Raw genomic sequence first — 18,070 nt, 5'->3', positions numbered from 1 at the left:
TTCACATTATACCAAACTTGGTGAGTCTTTTTTAAATAATATATATTTGACACAGCAAAACAAATCCACTTAGATGTGCTAAAGAGATCCTGCCTAAAATCAGGATATGCTCTAAGTTTTTATTTCTTCCCCCTGTTTTCCATTCTTGTAGATGAATATTATGCTGACCCTTTGTTCTAATTATTATAGATAAAATCTTATTTTCTCCCCAATAAATAAGCTTCTTCATGAAGAAGTCTTTTTAAATGCATCTTTAATAGTTTAAAGATACTAAAGTGATAGATTTTTCACAATAATAAATAATTAAAATAATTTTGTGGCACATTGGCTTCTTTTTTCTCCTGTTTCTAATATAGGTACACTCTCATTCTTATTATGACCAAAATTTTAAGCTCTAGAACTTAATGGATAAACAACTTTATCTGTTAAACTCTAAGGCTTAAAATTTTATGGTGATCTTTTATTGTCCACAAATTAATCCAAGGAAATGAATTTATGCTACTGGCAAGAAAGTCACATATAGTAAACATTCATTCAAGGGACATTTATTGAGAGACACAATATGGAGTCTGATAAGCATTCAGAGGGGAAGGGAATCCTTATGCTCAAGGAACTCGTAAGTTTTGAGCAGTACATATGAATAATATATATATCATTTATAAATAATGTATATTATTATTTTCTGCTTTTACTCCGATTGTCTTTTTTACAGAATTCTAAAGGAGTAGGTGGGAGAGTCAGAAGAGAAGATAGCTTTAGTGGGATTGAGTTGATAAGGATGACTTGTTTCATATCTATAAGTTGTGAAATAGCTCAAGTATAACTCCTTAAGTGGAAAAAATTAATATATGAGTGATGGCCTGTAAGTAATAATATACTCAAAGAGATAATTTTATTATTCTCTTTCTGAGGAAAATATGTCCACAAGTTAAATTTAACATCTCAGGACCAAGGGAGATGAAATCTCTTCCCTCCGACTGCCAAACATTATTTTCCTAGTAAATTGATTTCTGTGCTTGATTTATCACTAGTCTGTATTTACCGTATACTATATAAAATGTATATCTGTGTGTATATGTGCATATAAATACAATATATATATTATCTTACTGAATCAGGGCTGTTAGAAAAAAACTGTAGGAGGGTTCCATGCTCCCAAGGAAAGAAGAAAGGAATTCACAAGAGAACCTAATGAAAGTTCTATCACAGTTAAGACCTTGTCTGATAGCGAGCCAACAAGGATTGTTTTAGGTAGATGGATTTCCTTATATAATTGAAAAGGTTTTTTTTTCTTATAATTGAGAAAGCTAACATTCATTGAGCATTTAAATGTGCCTAGCTTCTATCCTAAGTAGTTTACATGTATTATTTCTTAATCCTCAAAAACAATCTATGAAGTAATAAGGTTTTACAGATGAAGAAACTAGGTTTACATTACGTGCTTTTCAGGGTCATGCAAACAAGTGTCAAATTGGGGTATTAACCAAATGACTCTAGAGCTTATGCTCAACTAGTATGTTAAAGTTCCTTCCTTCAGAATCCTATCAACACCTCTATTTTGATAAAATTTTTCTTAACTGGGGACTCTGTTATATACCACAAATATTCAAAATGTCAAGAGAATTCTAAGTTTTCAAGTTATAATCACATCTCTTTAGATGCCTTTTCAGTTCCTTTTCGTTGTTACAAAATCTAGGATTTGAACCAAGAATGCTTCAAAGTCAATGAGCAGCCACTTCACTAAACCTCCTCCACACCAAAAAAATCAGCAAGGACCCTAAACAATATACTTACATTGTGTGCACTTACGAAATGTATATCTAGTCAAAGAAATTTTCATCCAAAGTAGATATGCATGGCCCTCAGTACTCCCCTTATTATTTTATCCAAAATGTCTTTTTCAGATTTTGTTTTTCACAAAAAGTTATGGATGCAAGGATATGACTGTCCTAGAGGGATAATGCCAGTAGCATTGTAGTAAGTGTTCGAGAGACCTGGGTTCTAATGTGACTCCCTCTGGCACTATTTTAGCTGTATAACCTTGGACACGTCACATGTTTTTCTAGATGATAATTCTTATCTGCAGAATGAGAAGTTATGACTGAAGATTACCTAAATTTATTTCTAATTTTATCTGTCCCCATTTCTGGCACTTTGTAGTAGGGTTAAGTGCAATGTAATTTTAATTAATCTTCATTAAACATTGTATAGTAAGATTTCAGTTATTTGATTCATGGTGTGAGAATCACTTCCTTGTATTTTCTCTACTGATATCAAGAGAGAAGCATATGCACCTCGGGTATTCTTTGAGGCTTCTAGACCTCCATGGTTTACCGCCAGATCACAGCAAGACTGTTCTGAATACCTCAGGTTTCTGCTAGACAGGTAAAAAGTATTTTGAAAGTTATGATTTGAATTGTTCTCTTTCATAACGGATTATTTCTATGGCATATTGTTTTTGCCTTCAAAAACATATTTCAAGCGTTAACCTTTAAATACCTTGCATTTACTATATATATTTAAATGTGCTTTTGTTTTTAATTTGGTTTCTTTTTTTGATATTCTTACTTCAGACCAGCTGTTCTCAGAGTGTGGTACAAAGGCCCCCTAGGGATTCCAAAAACGTTTTCAGGAGTCTTCCCTTTTCTAAGTATATATCTGTGTGTATGTAATTGAGGCCAGATTTTCTTCATATGCTTCATCTAGAACAACATATCACAATAGATTGAATGCAGAGCAGCTATGAGGATCCTGCTGTCTTCCGTTAAGCCAGATACTTAAAATATTTGCAAAATGTAAAACAGTGCCATTCTTCTCACTAAATTTTTGGTTTTAGAAAATATGACTTTTCATAATGAATATTATTAATATTAACACATAATGGGTTTATTGTTTTCAAATCTATTATTACTTTTATACTCAGTTTTTGAATACAGTAAATTTTATTGCTGGGTATAACCACATGAGTGAAAGCTGTTGGGTTCCTCAATTACTTTTAAGAGTATAATGGGATCTGGAGACCAAAAAATTTAATAGTTGCTCCTTTAGACCAGGGCATAGTTAGATGAGTTTGGTATATTTTATTGTCTCCTTACCACTTAGTTAATAAAACCTTTATCTTCTTCTCCAGATCTTTGCCTCCCTTCTGTTACATGAATGACTAGTAAAGTTGGTTGAACTTAACATATGCAATCAGCTAAGGACATGTGGAGTGGCTTCTCTGTACCAGGCTTTGTATGAGATGTCAGGCAGACAAAGTTATGTAAGATAATTAGTGGACATATATCATTTACTATCATGTAATAAGTGCTATAAAATAGCAGTATGAAGAAAGAATGAAACTATACGGTAGTAATAGCCCCTGATTTCTAATCTGCATTCTCAGATTGTTTGATTTTCCTCTTGATTGTTTAAATTAAGCATTATATTTGATTACAATAATTTGGCTGTTTATATAAGCCACCAGTATTTTTAAATAGCAATGACATTGAAACTTAAGTGAAGCAACGATATAATGATACATACTGTCCTGCAGGCTACATGAAGAAGAAAAGATCTTGAAAGTTCAGTCCTCACACAAGCCTTCTGAAAGTCTGGGGTGCAATGTAACTTCTTCACAGGAAGTAGCCAGTAAGGCAGCTGTACTAACAGAAAGCCCTTGCACAAGTGATGGTGAGAAGACTTTAATAGAAAAAATGTTTGGAGGAAAACTACGAACTCACATATGTTGTTTGAACTGCAGGAGTACCTCACAAAAAGTGGAAGCCTTTACCGATCTTTCACTGGCCTTTTGTCCTTCCTCTTCTATCGAAAAGTTGTCTTTTCAAGATGCAGCATCATCACCCAATACACAAGATGGTGGTCTAATGCAAGCCAATGTACCTGGTCCTACTGAAGAACCAGGAGTTTATAATCCAGCAACAGCTGCCTTTGTTTGTGACTCAGCTATGAATGAAAGAATGTTAGGCAGTCCTTCTGATGAGTTTCGCTGTACTGAAAACACTTGTGTCCCCAATGAATCTAGCAGGATTCTTGTTAATAAAGATGTACCTCAGAAACCAGGAGGTGGAAACACACCTTCAGTAACTGACTTACTAAATTATTTTTTGGCTCCAGAGATTCTTACTGGCGACAACCAGTATTATTGTGAAAACTGTGCCTCTTTGCAGAATGCCGAGAAAACTATGCAAATCACGGAGGAGCCTGAGTACCTTATTCTTACTCTCCTGAGATTTTCATATGATCAAAAGTATCATGTGAGAAGAAAAATTTTAGACAATGTGTCACTGCCACTGGTTTTGGAGTTGCCAGTTAAAAGAACTACTTCTTTCTCTTCATTGTCAGAAAGTTGGTCTATAGATGTTGACTTCACTGGTATCAGTGAGAACCTAGCTAAAAAATTAAAGCCTTCTGGAACTGAAGAAACTTGCTGCTCCAGATTGGTGCCATATCTATTAAGTTCTATTGTTGTTCATTCTGGTGTGTCCTCTGAAAGCGGGCATTACTATTCCTACGCCAGAAACATCACAGGTACAGAGTCCTCATACCAGATGTGCCATCAGTCTGAAACTCGGGCGCTAGCGTCCTCCCAGAGTCATTTACTAGGGAGAAATAGTCTCAGTGCAGTTATTGAACAGGATTTAGAAAATAAGGAGATGTCAAAAGAATGGTTTTTATTTAATGACAGCAGAGTGACATTTACTTCATTTCAGTCAGTCCAGAAAATTACGAGTAGGTTTCCAAAGGACACAGCTTATGTGCTTTTGTATAAAAAACAGAACAGCACTAACAGTTTAAGTGGTAGCAGCTCAACCAGTGGACTCTGGGTAAATGGAGACCCACCTCTACAGAAAGAACTTATGGATGCTATAACAAAAGACAATAAACTGTATTTACAGGTAAGTTGGAAACAGAAGGTTCCATCATTTGTGGAAAATATTTAAACAATTGCTTTAACAGTGGTTAAATGAGTGCCCTAATTTTAAAATTTTAAAATTACTTCCAAATTTTCAAGGAATTTACAGAGGGGCAATCCTGAAATTTGAGTCTGGGTTTATATAAATGGGTTCAGCCTATATAAAGTATCTTACTTTCTAATGCTGTGAATTAATTATAAAAAGTTGCACTTAGATGCAATATAAAAGACCTCACTTGTTTTTAATTACAAAAGATGTGATCATTATAAAACCATTCCATACAGAAATAAAAGAAGCTTAGTAAAGTGAAAGTATTTTCCCTCTCCTCTTTAGTCCCACCTACCAGGGGAAACAGCTGCTGAATTTGGTGTTTATTCCATTCTAGACTATTTTACAGATATTTTAAGGGCACTTCCTAACAGGTGGATAAGATGACACGAATAGGTAGAATATGTTAAAAAAAAAAAAAAAAGCATATTTGTATTCTTCAAGGACCTGAGCAATAAAACCAAGGAGCTAATAGAACAATTAGTGAATAAAAACTATGGAACAAAGGTTTCGTATGATCTGAATTTACTTACAAATACACTTTTTGCAAGGAGTTAGTGATTTTATTACTTAAAAGTTAATAAAGATCTTGCTGCAAGTATTTTTCTCTGAAACCTGCCAACTTGCTAATAGCATAAGAACCAACACTAAATTATCTGTGAAATTGTAGTTGTAGCATAATCCAAGTGATTTTATGAGTTTACATAAGTTCTAAAAATTTTGTGTTGGAAAATCACAAAGCTGAAAGATACAAATTAAGAGAAGAAATGGATCGCTATAGTACTGATTTTTAGAAGGAAATATTCTCAAAAGTTTTCAAATTTACTATAAAATACTCAAATAATGATACATTGTTAAAGGAGTATGGCAGTGTTCTAGAGTAACACAAAAATAATATATTTTACAGAAAAAAAATTAGAAACAATACTTATTAAACCTGATTCACCACCAAAGATTCTTCCAGTCAGAGAAGGATTATGATCTAGGTAACAGGATGTATTCAATCATATCCTTCTTGCTCGATATTAAATAAGCACCAGATATTAATCATCATGATTCTTGAAGATTAGAAAGGAGGAGTAAGGGCAAGAGGGTTAGGTTGAAATAGAAATTTTCTGTGATATAAGATACAGAAAATAAGGCCAAGTGCAATCTTGACTTGTGGAAATATGCGGATTATATATCCGTGATTAAGCAAAATATATTTATCAAAGGAGAGAGACATGGGTTTTAAAAAGATGAACTACTCTATTTCTGTGATTGGATTGCCAAAAGCTCTTGTAACCATAACAACTACTTTATTACAGCCTACCTCCAAATGATTTTTTAACTATTTACCCCATTACAGTATTGACAGTATCTGAGTATGATAAGCCATTCTTTTCATTATTGTTTTAAGGCCTGTTGTCACTATAAAGGAAAGCTTTGGTACTTTGTTAATTCAGTTTTTCAGTGCTTACAGATGTTCTAAATTCCATCTGAAGTCTCAGATTGACAAGTTATTTAATGTAAAAAAGATATTGCCAAATTTTACATTAAGATATTTATGTTCCTATATTAAGACAGGCTATTAAATCAAAGCTTATTACCAAAGAAGCAAATTATGGTAATAAATCCTCAACTCTTACTTAAAAACTTAAATACATTTATACTTTGTCTTATTTACTTTTAAATACAATAATCTAATTGATTTATGTTGAGGTTTGAATTGTGATGGTTCTCATACTATTTAACTGAATCATTCTGGTATTTTAAGTTTGTGTTAAGAGACTATATTGTTTTGAATACATGGAACACATATATATGTTTTTGTTCTTATTTTCATTTTTGTTTTTACATTTTTGAGGTATAGTTCAAAATTTGTGCTCATTTCATAGTAATAATGCTTTAAAATTGATTGCTATGTCAAGAATACAACTTTTAAGATTTAGCTTTATACCTACTTATAAAACAATTGCAAAAAATTAACCAAATCTTAGTGAAGGTAAGGATGTGGAGTGAACATTTTGAGTTCCTTTGCTCTCGAGTAGTACTGCAAATGATTTACATCTTAGTACAGTTCAGGGTAGCTACTTTCTTTTTTAATTCTTCATAATCACATTAGAAATTCATCTTCTGTAATTTTAACAAGCTGTTTTGGGGATTCCATTTTTAAATTTTGCTAAAATCACATCTAGATTGACATGTGTTGGAAAGAAAGTCTTGCTCGTTCTGGTGTTGGTGAGATTAGTGATTTTGAAAAGTGGGCAAAAAATCGTATGTGACCAAACCCTTTTCTGCTGTGTATCCTAGCCTGACACATAGGACAGCAGTGCAGATTGTGGATCACAAAGTAAATTTTGGGAAGGGCTTTTTCTTCATTTATTTCTTTCCCTTCAATCCAACTAGTGTAAGAAGTGTCTCTATTATTTTAGTGTCTGGACTCCAAAAATTCTGCTTTTGGTTAGGATCCAGTGAGAGAAGGGTTGTGTGAGTAGCACCAGCATCGTACTATGAAGACCACCACCTATCTCCACATGTCCATGTCAACTACAGACAGAGCTTCTGTCCTTTCTTGTTTGGTTTCTTTCCTTTGTTTCTTAATATTTTTCTTTATCATACATACAGAAGAGTATACATAATATATCTGTGTAGTTTAAAGAAAAATTAAAGATGATTAATTTTATGTTAACATATTTATTTAAATGACAAATCTAAATATTCTGCAAGTTATTTGTCCGAAAGCAACTCCAGGCCTATAGTCCATTACTAAATAAGAATTAATTTTAATACTTGATATAAAATTGGGATATAAAATATGCACTATGAGAATTGTAACTTTTGACATTATACACAATGCTTTCATCTATATGAGAAGAAGTTGAGAAGTTTTCCCTGCTCCAATCGATTAAGCTTATCTTCCGAAAACAGGATATCACACATTTTTCTCTGTCAGCCATATATTTATATAAGTAGATAAAAAGCAAAAAAGGAATATTCCTTTCTCGGTAAGCTGTCTTGAAATACAGTATAGTTTTCATGCATCTCAGAAGCAATGGAGTTAATTTTGTAGTGTGTAATATCCTTTAACACTGCTTCTCAGGGGGGAATTACTTTCTAACAAAATTTGCCGTATCTTTTGGGAGCAGAACTTCTTGAGCTCTACCTTGCATATTCAGTTTTATTTATTTCATTAGGGAACATGATCTATATCTGAAACCAGATCTTAGATACAGAGTCATTTTCGTTGAGTGTTTGGATGGTTTAACAGGTTATAGAGCTACAGCAATGAGGATTTTGTTTCTTATTTTTGTGTCTATTTCTTACATACATACCTATAGCTTTTATTTTCTACCTATAAAACTAAAAGTTTTAGTTTCTATTTTAATTCTTATTTTAATTTTACAGATTAAAAAATAGATTATGTCTTAAAAAACATTATACAAAGGAACCAGCACAGTAAATTAAAAAGTTTTTGAGAAGTATCTTGCTTTTAAAAGCCTCTCTAAACCCTCCCTGAGACTGGTTAATTAGACCATTCTGTTACAAGGATTTCTTATCTAAGGTCATATTCAGCTATACAAATTTGTAATTCTTGATCATTTTTTTGTATTGGCAATCACACAGCTGTCACTGTATGTTACGGAGAAATAAGGTGTTCATAATGTGAGAAATGGATGTCCAATTAAGCCTGGTTTTTTACTCCATAATAAAAAAGTGGGCATCTTGTGAAGAGGGGAGTATAGTTAACTAAAAAAATTTAGCTAGAAATTATAAAATAACACTACCTTGTCAGTTGGAGCAAAGTAACTGGGCTTTTAGTTGAAAATTGGAAATAGTATAGTTTTTATGATTACTGTTAAGTGTATTTTTGAAGTTCTTCAGGATGGTTATGCTGAACAAGTTAAGAGTAGCTTTTAGACCTTATACTGACTTCATCGAAAGTTATAAAACCTTTCCCAGAAAAATGGGTATATGCCAGAATATTTTACATTTTCTTCCAAGGAGTTCATACCAGTTTTAGAATGCAATTTGACACCTTGCCAAATGAATTCACCATTATTTATTTACATTTGCTCCTTCTGAAGCTAAGTAGCTATTAGTGTTCTAATCTGAGATCATTAATATTTATTGAGCACCTAATATGTGTCTGGCAGATAGGCCAGTATGACTGATTCCTGGTAAAAGTTCTGATAAATCTGGTAGGGAAACGCTATAAGTAATACTGTAAGGAGATAGGCTCTGTTTTCCTTAGCAATGTTATTGAAATCCTACCTTTATTTATTGAGCAGTATTCTAAGGAAAGGGTGGGCAACATTCAGCCTTCTTTCATTATTTATGCCTTTTACTGTATCACCCACATACAAAATAGCCCCACTTAGATAAAGAGTAGATAGTCCATTGTCATAACTTTTAAATTCTACATTCTGTGTATTAGAAAGGAAATCTATTCCTATATGTGTTGATGAGTGTTGACAAAAACGATAGTATTCCTGTAGAGGAATTTTAGGATGTGGAACTTCAGTTTTCTCTTTTGCAAACTGAAGTATTGAAACAGAACGGGCTTTAGGATCTGTCATTCTGTAGAGTTACACCAGGATTTTGCTCTCTGTCTTACTTGTTCCATCTGTGATGTACTTTCCTTTAGTAAGATTTGGTAAGGATTAATATAGTCAGTATTTTTTAAATTACTGAGAGTTGAGGGATGCTTATGAAGAATTAAGTCAGTTTTTAAATATTCTTAAAATATTTATATAGATGATATACTCATCCATTGTATTTAGGGTTTTAACTTTATAAAAATTCTTTTTAATTTTAGGAACAAGAGTTGAACGCTCGAGCGCGGGCCCTACAAGCTGCATCTGCCTCCTGTTCATTTCGCCCCAATGGATTTGATGACAATGACCCACCAGGAAGCTGTGGACCAACTGGTGGAGGGGGTGGAGGAGGATTTAATACAGTTGGCAGACTCGTATTTTGATCTTAAGAGAATCCAAAATGCACTGGTCACAAAACATCTAATACTATGACTGTTAAAATGTCAGACTGTAACAAATATCATACCTATCTTTTATTTTTCTTTTCATTAGACCCTTATACTTTAAGAAAACACACTCAGTGCTTGTTTTTATTTTCTTGACAATACATTTATTAACAAATGCATCATGGGAAAAAAAATCTACCTCTTAAAATTCCAATTGCTTTTATGGTTAGACATGCTTGACCAAAAATTGTCAGAGGAAAATATGTACCCGGTCCCTAATTAAGCTGCACTAAATTTAGCAGAGGCATTTAAATGGTCTCGTTCTCAGTTTTACTAAACAAAAAAATATAATTCATTTAGCATCTTTTATAAAAGAATCGATGCTAAAAATGATGGATGTATTATTTAAAAAGAAAGAAAAAATCCTTTATTTCGTGCATCGTACCCCATTATTAAATTCAAATCTTTTAAAATGCTAAAAGTAATACAGTCTCTAATGAAGGCAATAACATAAAATTTTTCAAGCTATAGTACTTTTCAGGTTTTTGTTTAGTGCTGTTTTCAGCATCACTGTATCTGCATTTCAAATACAAATGTTTTAAAAGATTATTTATACATATATGCTGAGCTGATTTTAAGAAAGGTGCATGATCCTGTAGGAACAACATTTTTACCTAAAAATTGCTAACTTTGTAGTATTTCTAATTGTTTAAGGATTTTTAAATTCTATTTCAGGGAGTATATCTTCTGTGTGTTTTGAAGGAGATGAGTTCTGTATGTGCCTTGCAGTACTGTAATTCAAAAATAGGAATCTTTGGCTGCGGAAAAGTTTTTTAAAAATGAAATGCTAGGAAGTAATTTTTTGTGCTAACATTAAAATTATAACTTTTTGAAAGATATTAGATTTTCCTGAAGTAAAATCTGATGGTTCTAAATCAATAAGTGTGATAGATTATTTTTAAATCATAGAAGAATTCAGAGGAAATGAACCGAGGCAAGTAAAAAAAATCTTTCTTGATTTTGTTACTTAATCCTCAGATTATTAAACATCAATTGCATATTTTTAGAGTTGGACATTTGGGTTTTTTTTTTTTCATTTGACTCTTGTGCTTCGCAGAGTTGTTTCTATTTCATAGTTTCAGATAAAATGGTGAAACATCAGACCCTACCATCCTGCATTTTCTTTTACCAGGGAGTGGGAAACAAGTCAGTTCTCCTGGGTATTGATTATATGTATTCTAGGAATTATCCTAGTTGTCCCTTTTCCTAAAATTTTTAACTTATCCATGGTTGTACATTGTTCTGAAATCGTTCTTATATTTATTTTGAAAACATTTTAAGGAAAGAGTGTTCTTTGGTGATTTGGAGTTTATCTTTTTCCCAAGCATTTAACGGTGGTAGTTAAAAAACAGAACTCCTCATCTTCATTCCACTGTGTCCCACTCCTAACTTGTTTGCAGTCACCAGGAAGATTAGGAAAACTGATTGGATTAAAACTGGAAATTCTTTGCATAATCGATTGAGATTTGTCTTTTTTATAAGTGAATGAAACAGACAAATTTTATTGCACTGTCTTTCCTGTGCACTTCCTCTTGTCTTAATAGTATATTCCTAAGCTACTCTATGTGTTGGGTTATCTACTGGCTAATTAATGATTTATTAACAGATTATATCAGTATATAGCATTTACTGAAGTTGGTAAAGTCATTTAATACTTGGTACATTAATATTGGACTCAGCTGCTCCTGGGAACTTTTTTTTTTTTTTTTTTAGATTTTATTTATTTACTTGACAGAGATAGAGACAGCCAGCGAGAGAGGGAACACAAGCAAGGGGAGTGGGAGAGGAAGAAGCAGGCTCATAGCAGAGGAGCCTGATGTGGCGCTCGATCCCACAATGCTGGGATCATGCCCTGAGCCGAAGGCAGACGCTTAACCGCTGTGCCACCCAGGCGCCCCTGCTCCTAGGAACTTTCTTAAAGACAGACCTACACATGGTTTTATCTATGAGTACCAAATCATTCAAGGATTTTATGTGTCAAGGTAATACTGAATATTCAAAATGATAAAAAGATGAAATTCTAGTTGTAGAATAATGCTGACATTATTTAGGTGATAATTTCATACCAGTAGCAAAGACTTGAAATTAAAGACTTCCTCTTCAGATTAAAACTATAATAACATTAATCATTTGCTGAATTTGAAATATATTATATCTTTATAAATGAGCTTGAAACTTGAAACCAGAAAAACCAGAGGCTCCATTTCTCACATTCCTAACCCTTGTCCTTTCCTCTGTCTCTTGCAAATTCTATAAGGTCTGACTGTGCTAGACTACTATTGCTGCTTCCCTTTAGTTCATTCCAAGGTAATCAGTGCTGCCCAAAAAAGCATGTTAGGCCCCACTACTAACAAAAACGAAAAACTGGAAATCTAAGTCTGTTCCTTTCGAAGATCTTTATTGACACATTGAGAAAAATAGAATTTTTCTTCAGAGAGCTATGCAAAGAAGAAAATATATATGATGTGGTCAGTCATGCAAGCCCTTGTAATCCATTCATTAAGCAGGTGCCTGTACAACTCTGACTTGTAACATTTGCGTAGCTCAAGATGGAGAACAGAATGTAATTCATTCTTTGTTTGAGCTTCTTCCCACCACCCCCTTCTAGCTGAATAATCAGAGAAAGAGCAACACTGGGCTTAAGACCCCTGACTTTTGTCTCTGTACCTGAAGACTCCAGAAGAATCCTTTGGATGTAGAAATAAAGATTCCTCGTGATGTCTAGAGGTACTGGGTCCTTATGACAGGTTCAAAAAAGCCTACTATTAACTCAAAGCTAGAAAGAACAAAAAATATTTCAGAACTAAGTTTTAAGCTGAAATCTGTAATGTTCTTTCTCAATTAGTTCTATTCTCTTTATGATGATGTTATTTACAAAACTAGTCTTTTCATATACTACCTCATTAAAAGCTTTTGCTACCCTCTTATAAGATGGGTTTGAATGCTTGTGGGTGCAGCACGGTTGAAGAAAAACAGTTGGCATAGTCTTTCCCATGCACAGATGTTCATGGAAATCACCATTTTGATGTTGTGTACTTTGTTCCAGTCCTTAATTCTCAGTATATCTTTTTCCTGTGATTGTGCACTTCACATAATGTACCCTACACAAAGAGAGCTTTTTAAGTGACTGTTTCAGAGGAAATAATAGCCATACATTTATGTATAGCATCTTTTCTCATATGAATGCTATACTTTCTGTATCCTTTCATCCTTTGCTTTTTTCTAATGAGTTCAGATTTCTAAAACTATTGTTGAAGTAAAGAAGGATAAGTTATTCACATTTTATAAAAATGTATGAAGAAGTGTTAACTGACTTCTATTAACTCAGTAACGTCATCTGAGGGAGTAAGGCTAAACCTTGGATGATGTAATCTGAGAGGTTAAAGTGCAACAGCTAGCAAATTTGAATTAAAAATTATCTCAAGGAAGCTTTAAAAATAAGTCTAAAATATAAGTTGCTCCATATATACATTCTTAAGCATTTACCAAACTGTCACGTACCATCATAGTGTTAGCCTTATTTTGTTATTACTAAGTTAATTTTCTTATAGAATTCTATGGAGTGAGTAAATCTCAAAGTGAATGGGGGATTTAAAAAAACAAAGATTTAAAATAAAAAATGCTTTTAAAAAAAGCCATATTGTAAAGAAACTGCAGCTTCCCCTTATAAAAAGAAATCATTATAGAACTAATTTTTAAAGAAATGAAATAAAGATTATTATAAAATCAACTGTCTGGGTTTTACAGATTCAAAGGGATTTGTTATATAAAACCTTTAGCCCCAATGTTATATAACCAGTGTGGATTTGACATTAAAAATAGAATCTAATAAGTCAGCCAAGTGTGTTGCCAGCACTCATCAGTGTCAGTTATGGCCTGCAGTTGTTTTTCTCTTAATCGCATGTTTTCACATTTTGCTTTGTGTGCTAGACACACACACACACACGTACACATACACCTTCATTTCAGAGAGATGAAAAAGCCTTCCCTAGCTAGATCGGCAGTTTTCAACTTTGCGTTCATGTTAAAATCACTCGGAGAGTTTATAAAAAATAACAGCATATCCAGACTGATTAAATTATGTGAGGACAGGGCATCCATATTTTTTGAAGTTCCTCATGTAATTTTGATGTGCAGCATTGGTTGAGAACTTCTGAGCTAGAAAAGGAGTTTTTTCCTAGGGCTTTTATCCAAGAGAACTATTATATTGACTGTCTACTTGTATGGGAGACTGGTTGATATTTATATGCCTTTTTGCTAATAACTTTGCTCTCCCTAACCCCATTTCAGATCAACAAATAAAGTCTAATTGCTCAAAATCATGCAGCTAAAAAATAAAAAATTGAGATTTTAAAAATCAGAATTGAGAATTTAACTTGTCTTAAGAACTCCAGAGTCAGTATTCTAATGGAAAGATAGTAACAAGTGGGAGAAAAATGTCAGTAAAGGCTTATGCAAATTACGTATTAATAAAGGCTTGCAATAAATTTTTTGAAACAAAATTTCTACGTTTCACTTCTCATGCTCTTCAAATATGATTCCAAAAAAAAAAAGGTGAGATCTGCTTTGTTGAAACCTGTAGATAATGATCTAAATAGTTGAGAAACATGGTTCTTAGCAAATTCATTTGCTAGACCAGTTAAATTCTGCTTACTTGCCTAATTTCTTCCATTTTTCCCCTTCTGTCCTCCCTCAGTCATATTGGATCTTGCATCGTTCTTATCCAAACATCATGTATTTGCCGTCTCTAGGCTTTTGTACATGCAAGTCTCAGTAGAGCATACATTCCCCTTACTCTACTTTCCCCTCCCTGCTTTGTGTTGACTAATTTCTGCTCACCTTTTACTATGCTTAAGTCTTCTCATACTACATTCCCAAACTGCTTAGTCTCCCATTTTATCCTGTAGTATGTCTTATTGGTTCTGCCTTGTGAAAAGGCCATGGCTTAGTAGTGGAGCGAAATTAGGCCTAAAAGGCTGATCATTTACACCCAACAAAGATTAAAAGCAAGCCTTGAAATGATCAAACTGATCTGTGAGTAATTTAATTGTAGTACAAACTCTCAACACTTTTTAAAGGAGTACAAAAAACCTAGCATTTAAGAAAGTAAAATTCCAGCATCTGTTAAAAATTTAACAGGCATCAAAGGTGGAAAATACATCCAGGTGGGAAAGACAATACAAACAGATTGAGAAATTATGAAAGGGAATTGACAAACTGGGAGCTCAAACGAATGTAAAGAAAAGCATGAACATAATGAAGAAAGAAGTGGAAAATTCAAGAAACTTACAAGAAGGTCAGCAAACTATACACAACCCTCAAGCCAGATCTATCCTGCCTCCAGGTTTTTCATAAATAAAGTTTTATAGGAGCACTGCCACAAGTACTTCTTAACCTATTGTCTGTGGCTGTTCTCACACTACAAAGGCAGAGTTGAGTAGTTGTGATAGAGACTCTATGGCCTGCAAAGCCAAAAATATTTACTAGCACACTTAATTTTTTTTAAAAAATGGTGACCCCTGATAAAAACAGAAGAAAAACAGTCTCATACAAAAATATGCAAGCTAAAAGACAATGGAATGACTTAGATATAAGTGCAGAAGGAAAAAAATTGTGAACCTGTGAATATTCACCGTATCAGTGAAAATGTCATTCAAAATGAGGATTAAATAGATATTTACAGACAAAAGCAAGAATTTTTTCTTGAAGAATTTGTACTACATGATATGTTAAAACAAATTCTTTGGGCTGAGGGAAAATGATACCAGACGGAAACTTGGATCTACATAAATGAATGAAGAATACTGGGAATAGATTTGGCACCAGTGACTCAATTTATAGAATATCCAGGAATGGAGGAAAAGCTCAAGACTCACACTGTGCCCATGAGCAGCAATTTAGATCTGCTGCATCCTCCATGCATCTAGCACACACCGTAAAGATAAGAGACTCTCTTCCAGGAAAAGAAATATAAACACGGACTGTAGTAGGGTTTGGCAAACTATACCCTGTGAGAGCCAGCCACTTATTTACATAGAAAATCCAAAGTAATATAAGAATGTTACATGTAACTAATATATAAACTTGTAGAATTAATAGGTTTAACAAGTTCCCTGAATAAAAAGCCAATATATAAAATTTAAATGTATATCTATACATCAGGAACTAGTATTAGAACATAAAATTTAATAATGTTATATATAGTAATATAAAAAATCCATTTTTTAGAAACGTAACAATAAATGTATAAGACCTCCACACAGAAGACTACAAAACATTTAGGAAATTAAAGAAGACCCAAATAAATCATGGCTTAGAAAGCTCAATATTATAAATATCGAATTTTTTTTAAACCGACGTATAGAATCAATGCATTCCCAATCTTGGGGTTCTTTTTTTTTTTCTTTTTGTATTAATTGAGAAGCTGATTCTAAAATTGAAATGGAAAATTTATTTAAAAAATAGCCAAGATTCTTGAAAATGAAAAACAAGGTAGGACGACTTTCTTTGCAGTATAACAAGGCTTATTATAAAGCTAAAATAAATACGGAGTAGGCTGATTACTCTGTTCAGAAGAAAGAATCCAGAAATAAACCCAAAATTATATGCACATATGATTTATGACAAAAGTAAGATGAACATACATCCTGGTTTGCCTGAGACAGGCTGTTCCCAGGTCACAGAACTTTCAGAGTTAGAATTAGGAAAGTTCCAGGCAAATTGGGATGAGTTGATCACCACAGGCAATAGTGGCACTTAAGAGCTGTAAGGAAAAGACGGTCTCTATACAATAAATTATCGTAGGGCAATTGGATAATCATGTAAAATTAAGGAAACTTAGCCCTCACCTCACACTGTATACAAAAATAAACTTCAGGTGGCTTATAAATCTAAACCAAAAGGCAAGGTAATACTTCTAAAAGATTACTTAAAATATCTTCAAAACCTAGGAATATGGAAAGATTTCTTAAATAGAACCCAAAAAGCCTTTGTCATGGAGGAAAACAATGATAAAATGGATAACATAAAATGAAAAACTTAGGTTCATCAAATACACCATTAAGAATGAAAAAGAGGGGCGCCTGGGTGGCTCAGTCGTTAAGCGTCTGCCTTCGGCTCAGGGCGTGATCCCGGCGTTCTGGGATGGAGCCCCACATCAGGCTCCTCCGCTGGGAGCCTGCTTCTTCCTCTACCACTCCTCCTGCTTGTGTTCCCTCTCTCACTGGCTGTCTCTCTCTGTCAAATAAGTAAATAAAATCTTAAAAAAAAAAAAATGAATGAAAAAGAAAACCATGGAATGGAAGATATTTGTAACTCATAAGTGAATATTTATGTAACTGCTGCAAATCAATAAAAAATAGACAATTCATAGAAAAATGAGAAAGAGTCTTGAGCAGGCACTTCAAAAGACAACAAATTTCTAATACAAAAAGATGCTGAACTTTATTAATCATCAAGAAATGTAAATAAAAGCACAATGGTAATCCTTTAAATGCTCACAAAATAAATGTAAAAAAGGTTGACAAACGTTGGTGAAGATGTAGGATGTAAGCTCTCATATACTATTTCTAGGAATGTGAACTGATTAAAAACCAATGCCGGATTTCGAGCTGTACTACAAAGCTGTGATCACAAAGACAGCATGGTACTGGCACAAAAACAGACACATCGACCAATGGAACAGAATAGAGAACCCAGAAATGGACCCTCGGCTCTTTGGGCAACTAATCTTTGATAAAGCAGGAAAAAACATCCGGTGGAAAAAAGACAGTCTCTTCAATAAATGGTGCTGGGAAAATTGGACAGCTACATGCAAAAGAATGAAACTTGACCACTCTCTCACACCATACACAAAAATAAACTCCAAATGGATGAAAGACCTCAATGTGAGACAGGAATCCATCAAAATTCTAGAGGAGAACATAGGCAACAACTTCTATGACATCGGCCAGAGCAACCTTTTTCACGACACATCTCCAAAGGCAAGAGAAATAAAAGATAAAATGAACTTATGGGACTTTATCAGGATAAAGAGCTTCTGCACAGCCAAGGAAACAGTCAAAAAAACTAAGAGACAGCCCAC

General features: G+C 33.5%; 1 protein-coding gene across 1 annotated transcript in view; it reads left to right on the top strand.

Moving 5' to 3' along the window:
* The window catches only part of USP38 (ubiquitin specific peptidase 38), a 34,472-nt gene extending 20,125 nt beyond the window's left edge, over positions 1-14,347 (top strand). Inside the window, exons 8-10 of the mRNA XM_002924305.4 lie at positions 2,279-2,385; positions 3,536-4,898; positions 9,763-14,347. Of these exons, the coding sequence (XP_002924351.1) occupies positions 2,279-2,385; positions 3,536-4,898; positions 9,763-9,924 (1,632 nt within the window). The 3' untranslated portion in view covers positions 9,925-14,347. The remainder of the gene's footprint in view (positions 1-2,278; positions 2,386-3,535; positions 4,899-9,762) is intronic.
* The last annotated feature ends 3,723 nt before the right edge of the window (positions 14,348-18,070 follow it).

Source organism: Ailuropoda melanoleuca, chromosome 5 (genome assembly GCF_002007445.2).
Source record: "Ailuropoda melanoleuca isolate Jingjing chromosome 5, ASM200744v2, whole genome shotgun sequence".
Classification (NCBI taxonomy): Eukaryota; Metazoa; Chordata; class Mammalia; order Carnivora; family Ursidae; genus Ailuropoda; species Ailuropoda melanoleuca.
The sequence above is the reverse complement of the archived record's forward strand: the minus strand, read 5'-3'. Positions and strand labels throughout refer to the sequence as shown.